Genomic DNA, 8,496 nt, shown 5'->3' on the forward strand with positions numbered 1-8,496 from the left:
CAAAGGATTAAATCATTATTTCATGAAGTGTCAGCAAAGGCAGCTTTCCTGCTGTTCTACCACTAACTTATACATTAATTAGTGAGGTGCAAAACAAACACAAAACATCTCCAAGCACGTGCCTGTGGATCAGACACAGCCAGAGCTATTAGCACAGGATTCATTTCCAAGAGGAGTCACCCAAAGCATCACAAAGAAATAGCTCCTCAGACTATTGAAATGCAAGGAGTAGAAGTGCTGAAGGGAAACACACAGAAGCTAATTGCAATATTTGTCTTAGCATTTTTGATAGATGTTTAATAATGCTCCTTCACAACCTCAGCACCTGATTTTCTAAACCAGGTCAAATGTGCACCACTGAATAAAAACATCCATCCTTGAGAGAGAGTTCTGGAGCAGTGCCAAAAGATCCCACAACAGGAACAGGAGAGTTGAGAGAAGACATTTTAGAACAAAAAAAAGCACACTGCCTAACAGATTATGCAGTAAAGCAAGAACTGACTTTGTTATTTCCAGATGAAACTGCAAGGGTTTTCTAGCTGCTCAGCACTTCTGGACCAAATCATTTAGGAACTCTCACTCCATCAGTGGGTGGAAGAAATTCTGTCTGGTCTGACTACAAGCCACAGTAGAGAAGATCTAGGCAGATCAATGACATCCCACACATAAACCTCTACTTTTCTACTAAATTATGACCTTAGAAGTTTGTCATTGGACAAGAAAAAGAAAATAAATAAAAAGATTCACTGCTAATGGCTATCCAAGCAGGATTTCTAGTTTTGGCCATGTCTTGTATTTTTCTCTTGCCTTCTGTCCCTAACTGATGCCTTCAACTGAGAGACATTGCCTGACACTGCCAAATTGCATCAGTATGCACACTATGGACAGGATGCATTCTTTAAACTAATTTGTCCCAGTTTTGCTTTGGGATCCCTTCAGTACAAAATAAGATTACTTGTTAGAACTGGGTCAGGTTGTAATCTCTCTCACAGAGGTTGAATTGTACTTGATCTCAAAGCCACTAGATCAACACCCAGTGACAGGGCAACTATTTGCCTTCATTATCTAAATACTTTTCATAGCAAGACTCTCAAAACCAGACTTCCTTTACATGGGAGCGTTGCATGATTAAACCATCCTGTCATGAAAAACTGCAGCACCTTGATGTTCCACTCTTCCAGTACCACCCCACCTTTCACAGACTGCTGAAGCACAGGAGACAAGGAAGGCTTCTCACAGTACCAAGGCCTACTAGGTACCATTATATTCAGAAACTTGTACAGGTCTATATAAATTTGGGGGCAGTTCAGAACAGTGGTCTAGGGTGTCCTCACTCTGACTCAGTGTTTCACCCACAGAATGATTTTCTTAGATTGAAATAGGTGCCACCCACCTCCTGTTCTACCAGCTGAAGCCACCCAACGCTGTGAAAATGTCTGCCCACAGCCCTAAACATGAGTGGGTGGCAGTAACTACCACTGCTGTGTCAAAGACATGGATATTATGAACCTTAGAGCAACCAATCACCCCCACGCAATGGTATGCAAATTGTACTTTTGACACCAGCATGCTTATAACAAAATGCATTAACAACCTACTAATTAAATGCTTTAAATTAGGTTAAAATCAGACTGACAGTTGAAACAATGCCTTAATAGGATTGTTATAACTTTCTTAGCATCAAGTGTTTATTAAAAGCTCAAAAGTCAAATATGCTGGGGAGCAGGGAATCTATCTTCTTCAAACTGAATGATTCCTATACAACCACACAGTCACTGGAATAGTGCTTTGAAAGAACTGCAGAAAGTTTATCTAATGCAGAAGTACATGATTCAGAGACCTGTCAGTTTGGCTGAAGGACTAAGGCACAGATTAATCCACTCAGTCCAGGACAATTGCTATTTACAGTAAAAGCGAATGCAACAGAATGGTAGAAATTAAAGCAAACAGTGGAGTTCTCTTAATGAAACACAGCAAAATCCATAGCTGCATCTGTCAATTGAAACATCAGCTGCTGCTGAAAGATTTATTTAGAATGTTTCATAAGCTGCCTTCTGGTTCCACTAGCAAAAAAAAAACAAAAACAAAAAAAAACCAAGGCCAACCCCCCTATTTTTGTTAGTCAGATAATAAGAGAGGTTTCTGTTAACAGAAGTCATAAAGCTTCACTGGATATAAAATACATAGTTAAGATGGGGAACCTATGAAATATAGTTGTAAGTTCCAATAAAGCTACAGTTCAGCTCCTGAACTCACATCACACTACAAGTCATCAGGACAAGACTTGGACCAATAACTTGAGACATGCAGCTAGAGGTCATTTTCCAGCCCTCTCACCCTTGCTCCCACACAGGCTCACTGCTCTTTTCCCACTAAAGGACATTCTGTGAATTCAACCTCCTAAACTGCTTTCTGCTTAGCTCCCATGATAGGTCCTCTGCTTTTCCAAGGGAAAAAAACAGGGCAGATACTCCCCTTTGCTTCCCCAGAACTCCACCTACTCTATTGCTTGTTTCATACCCCAAAGACAGGCAAATTAAAGACAGTCTAAATGTAATATGGTATGTTGTACACATGAAGGGACTGTCACTCTCAAGGAATTTTCTCCTTGTTCAGAGGATAGCAGGGCAAGCTACCAGTGGGCAGAATGAATGGTTTTCTTTTAGGACATGGAACTTAACCCATCCCAGCTGTTGCTAAGGGAAAACCCATCTCAGGAGATATGTCACCCTGTATAATGCATTCAACTCTTAAGCCTCTCTTTTCACAGCAAATGAGCTACAGCTCTTGCTTCTTAAGTGAGCTTCATACACCAGCATCACCCACACAAAGGTGATGGACTCAATGGAAGGTCATTTTTCTTAGACTCAGAGAGACCTGACAGGTCTCTACCTGCAGCTGGCACCACAGGGTTTCACACAGATATGCTTGAAGGTGCAATTTGCCATCTTAATCACTGTTCACAGTGTCATGCTGAAGCAGCCCTTGCAACTCAAGACTGGAGGGATCTACATCTCTTCCTGGAACTTTCTCACCTAACCAATCCTGCAGGGTCTGACCTGGGAAGAAAAAGATTCCAGAGGTATGCCTGGGAAAAGCATCTTTGCAGCAAAAGGACCGGGACATGCACCTAAATGTGCACCTAAATGCGAAATGCACATGTCAAGGCCCAAGAAAAGGTGCAAAAGGTTCAGCTGTACAGGAGACAAAGCAGGAACCTGGTGTTTGTCAAATAAAAATTAAGACAGACAATACCAACTGTCCAAAAAAATTGACCAGCTTGGAGATTCCCTTTGAGAAGTCCAGGCAGGACTTCAACCTTCTGAGTTTCCTCCAGACTGGACATTGTCTGTGGGCTACTCTGGGTCTCTGAGTACACATCCAACCTGCAGATTACCAAAGCTCTAATTAAACATGTCCTCCAGCCTTCCTGAACAATGTTGGCGTCATCTTTAATTTAGCTTCACCTATAATAGTAGCTAGCTGCTTAAAAGAAAGTTGAACAACTGGTTTCTGACTAGTATTGCCCCAAATATTTTAGCATTCATGCAGTCATATGGAAAAAAAAAGGAAAAGTCAAAACCTCAACAACTCCTGTATCCTGGTTACCATCCTCCACTATAATTATAAAATTGCCCTTAAAACATAATTGCATAATTGGGCTTGGCAAGTATTCACCCAAATCTTTTACAAATATTCCACAGACTGAAGGAACAGGCGGGGGGGGGGGGACATGTTCCTAGCTATTACACTAAATACTTTGCATCACAGACTAATGTTTCAAAACAGCAGTTGAGCAAGTGAAGTACCAGCATCTTAAAACAAATTGAGACAAAGATTTTCAATCTGTTTTCACTGATGACACATATATGGACCAGCAACCCCTGTGAACAAAGAGACAGAGGAGGCTACCAAACCTTTTAAATTAATTCCCAATGAGATGAAATTGGTTGATTTCTGACAGGTAGAACCAAATGGAAACTACCAATGCTTTGTAGGCTTACTTTACCACTTTAGTACACTGTCCCCTAATTAAGAAAAACCAAAACCACCAAGAAACCCCCACAGCCTCAAGTGCAAATACAGAAATACAGTCTGTGGGGAGAGGAGACACAAGTGAAGCCAGAAATGAAATCTGCAATAGAGTAAGGTTGTTTTTAACAGCTGTGCATTATGCATTCAGCAGCACAGGGAATGCCAGCAGGGAGCCTTTATTAACATAGGCCTCAGAGTACAGCGTGCTCCTATCATGATTGGCCTCTCTTGAGAGAAGACACACACACACAAAAGACTTAACCCTAGAGAGATCACTCCAATCCTGTTGCTATTTCATCAGCTCAACACTACAACAGGAACCAGAGAATTTCCATGATGTATCCTAGACAAACAGGCAACACTTCAAACAATGTCTGAAATCTAATCTACAGTAGATTTTATCAGCAAGTTATGGCAGGTAGGGAAGGGGAGAAAAAAATGCCACACAAACCCACACAAGAGTCACACTGCCAACGCTGTTCTGCTGCACAGACCTCAGGTACAGGGAGGGACTGGAAAATTCTTTCCTTGTAGAAGCTGCTGATAAAAGCAAGCTGTTGTGAGGACACCTGTGTTGTCAGCATAGCAATCTGCACCTCCACAGCACATATTTTAGGGGCTCATCAGTCCAAGAAACAGCTGGAAGCCTTGCTACAGATGCAGAGGCTCAGCAGGGTAGCTCACTCCATTTGGGAAGCTGGTATTGGCAGCAGAAATCATTTGCTGATGCCAGCCCTGCTTCCACTCTGAGACTTGCCTCTATCACTAACACTTGCTAGAACACCCAGCGCAGCACCAGGCAGACACCAGAGAATTAGGAAATGATCTCAGAATAGGCTCACCATGTCTCCTGTATCAGGTGCTGAGACAAGTTCTCTAGAGGTCTTGTCAACAGCTCTAACTTGCAGCTGGTTGCAGATGCTCAAAGTATGGCCTGCCCTGGTGGGCACTTCCCACAGAAGTAACCACTGAAGTGACAAAAAGATACACTAGAGGCCTTAAAAACCCAAAAGGCCACTTTAGCACCAATTTAGTCCTTTCGCTGAATTGATTTCTCAGGAAGGAGAATTGCATGAAATGTCCTAAGCATCCATCCTCTGGCTCTGCTGAGAAGTCTCATAGTAGATAGAAACAAAACACCAACCCAAAGAGCTTGAAAGTTGCTCCAGATGACTGAACCCTGATGTGTACCTGGAGTGGAGAATATAGCTCTGTATAGTCTGTACATATTCTCTCTGTTCCTTTCTCTTGTTAATAAATAAAATTCTAGAGTTAGTATTCCAAATAACATGAGCTGGTTTGAGGCAGCAATAGCACTAGAAATTTCAAGGGGTTATTTTATATGCAATGTTCTAGCTCCCAAGAGCATAATGTATGTATTTTTTAAGCCTATCACGTCTGTGCATTAAAGCACTTTTTACTTAGGTGCTGAACAGAAAGAGACAGGTAGTGTCTATTAAAGAATTTCCTGAAAGTACTTGTACTGCAAGAGTACTGCAAGAACAATACTCTCTAGGTCAGGTACCCCTAAAAGGTTTTTAATATGACTGCTATGCACCTCTCATCACAATGGCAGCAAGTGCTTTAAAAATCAAAATATCATTGACTGTAATATCATCATATGATAAAAATACTCTTTTATCACTATTTAAGCACAAAACTGAGTCATCAGGGGAATAAGTAATTAGCTCCTTTCATGACTAGCAGGCAGAGACTTGGTCTCAGCTTTTCTTAGCCAGCCCTCTGCCCAGCACACAAGACTGTCTTTTCTCCATCTTTTTCTTGGTTACTACAGCCGTCCCTCCTCTGAAGCTCAGTTATACCTGAGTCAAAGAGACAAGTATTTATCAGTCATAGCTCAGTGTGAGTACAGGAAGTTACCCAGCAAAGGCACCAAAATACACCTGTTGTTTTGGTGTAGGGTGTTGGCAAGACCATATGGTCTTGGTGACTGTGAATGTCCAGGAACTACCCACATTCAGAAAATACTCACTTCCCCCACCAGGGAGGTAAGTCATTTGCAGTCCTGTTCTAATGCTTGGGGCACATGATTTTGGACAAATGCACAACAAGTACTACCTCTCCCTAATTTTCTCACAGTCCAACTCTTTAGATCTCCCGGAGTTCAGTTGCTTTTAGCCAGGGCAAGACAACACAGATGAAAAAGAGTTAATACAAATTAATAGCGAAGTCTGACCTAGAGGGCAAGCCATGAAGAGTACAAACATCTGAGAATCTGCACAAGGTCTCCTCACCTATCATTCATCCACCAATTACACACCAATGTAATTAAATCAGGAAAGCTATGTTTAATTTTCCTATCATCACCCGATGAGATAAGAGCAGTACGTATGGGAGGGATCAGGCACAGGGGAAAGAGCTATTTATTAATAAGTTAAATCCTTTTAGATTTAAAAGCCTCTTTTGCTAAGAAGGATCTGACCCATGAACACAACTTCTGGGTCTAATGCAGACAAATCAGACATCCCATCTCCATTTCTGTCCTGGGCTCAGTCCTCAAGTCTCTTCTTTTATTCAGAAACAAGACTTAGTGAAAATTATCAGGTACAACTTAGACAGAAATAAAGCTTTTGTTGAAGCCAAAGGTTTAGCTATACATTTAAAACCGAAGAATGCTCATCTCCCAGTCATTATATTAACAAAGACAACCACATTAATTTACATTATTTCTAAACAGCCTAAGGCTCGCTGTTTCATGAACAGCAAGGCATTAGAATGTATTTGCAGAAATACAAGGCATGCTCCAGTTCATTCTTCTGTCTTTCTTCTATTGCCCTCTCCCACATGAGGCAGTGGTCCCTGTACTTTGCAAAGACTATTTATGCTTAAACAGGATCATACAAAGCTTTCTCTACTTGCTAGCCACACTGCAGCTATAGCTGTTTTCTCTCCACTCTTCTTTGCTCCATCCAATCCAGTCATGCTTCCTCAGCCAGTTATTTAAAGCCCTGATTGAAAAATGTATCAGATCACAATAGGGGATGACTTCCACCAGATCAGGTTTTCAAGAACAAAAATCCTACAGGCTTTCATGCAACTATGGCTTCACCACATCTTTTTTTTGTTGTTGTTTAGCTCAGAAGGAAAAAATATTTATAACTGCAACTATAAATATACATGCTATTGACTTTTCAACTTGTTGTCCTTGTTCTCAGGCTAAATTTAGTCTGCTATATCCTGTCCAGCCCTTGGTGAAAAAGCAACACACACATAAAATTGTGCAAATCCCATACAGCAGGCAATTATACTTATCCAGGTACCTTACAAGATAACCAGCAGGACAGGTAGGTAGATTCTCACTACAGAGTATAGGTATGTTCATGGCTATAGAGGAAGTGGTCTATTACAGTGACCATCCTTCGATACAGAAAACAATAATTATTGCAATAGGGGAGCTCTGTGTTTCTGGATGAGAAAAGTGATGTAGGTTATCCAGAGTGTACATGTAGACCATACACTTGGCTAAAGTATGCTTTAAGGGTGTATGTGCACCTCTGAGCTACAAAGAACCATCCACTGGCCACAGCAGCTGTTTACGCAAAAATGTTTGAGAGAATGTTTAAGACAATGATTCAAACTTGGATGACTGATTTCAAGGTCTAATCTGCATGTTAAAGAGCATCCTTTTGTATCCTGAAGGCTCTTATTCATCTGAGTGATTTCTTAGTTACTTCAAGGTAAATATTTATCAGAAACTGACTACCTGGAGAATCAGAGCTGTTAGGCGTTTTACTATTACTCTTAAGAAACCTTAGTCATGCCAGAGCCCAGGTGATTTCCGCAAGGGCCAACACATGCTTCACCCTGGTTTAAGGATCCCTGCCCGCGATTCAAACTTTCACGCAAATGAGGACTCCCCCGAAAAAAAAGAGACCCCCGCCGTTTCAAAAAACAAAATAAGGGGGAAAAAAAAAAAAAAAAAAAGGTACTGTTTCCTACGCCTCGACACTTGGGAGAAACAATAAAGGGTCGGGTTCGCCTCGCCTGCAGCTCTGCTAGCTCGGCGTCTTTCTTGAGCACCGGTTAGCTCTGCGACCCAGCCTTTCCTCTGTGCTTATAAATACATCGCTGCCAAAGGCTAGCTGGATAGGACAAGAAAAAAAATAGTGTCCTGGGGGTGAGAGCCGCCCTGCGACCGGGGACCCCCCCAGCCCGGCGCGCCCGCGGCGCGGCGAAAGGGGCCGCGAGGCGCGCAACCCCGCCCCGCACGGTCCCTGCCCTACCCAGCATGGAGAAGATGAAGTCCTTCGCCGTGTGGATCTCCAGGGCTCGCTGGTCGTCGTACTCCCTCTGATCGTGCTTGGTGAATTCCTGGATGAGTTTATTTAATTCCTCCACCCTGGCTCCCGATCGGAAATCCAGCTCCGGCAAGGGAGGCTTGCTGGTGGTGCCGGCGGACCCTGCCTTGCTGGCGAGAGGCGCCGCCATCTTCATGAAGAA

The 8,496-nt window shown here is 42.4% G+C and overlaps 1 protein-coding gene across 2 annotated transcripts in view; it reads right to left on the reverse strand.

Annotated features, from left to right (window-relative positions):
- The window catches only part of MB21D2 (Mab-21 domain containing 2), a 57,582-nt gene that overhangs the window by 48,124 nt on the left and 962 nt on the right, over positions 1-8,496 (reverse strand). The window contains exon 2 of one of the 2 annotated variants that reach the window (XM_017727055.1): positions 8,280-8,484. In XM_017727055.1, coding sequence (XP_017582544.1) covers positions 8,280-8,484 — 205 coding nt within the window. Of the gene's footprint in view, positions 1-8,279; positions 8,491-8,496 lie in introns of those variants that run through there. The other variant, XM_008644574.2, reaches the window with a different exon arrangement.

The sequence above is a fragment of the Corvus brachyrhynchos genome, unplaced genomic scaffold, assembly GCF_000691975.1.
Source record: "Corvus brachyrhynchos isolate BGI_N302 unplaced genomic scaffold, ASM69197v1 scaffold162, whole genome shotgun sequence".
Classification (NCBI taxonomy): Eukaryota; Metazoa; Chordata; class Aves; order Passeriformes; family Corvidae; genus Corvus; species Corvus brachyrhynchos.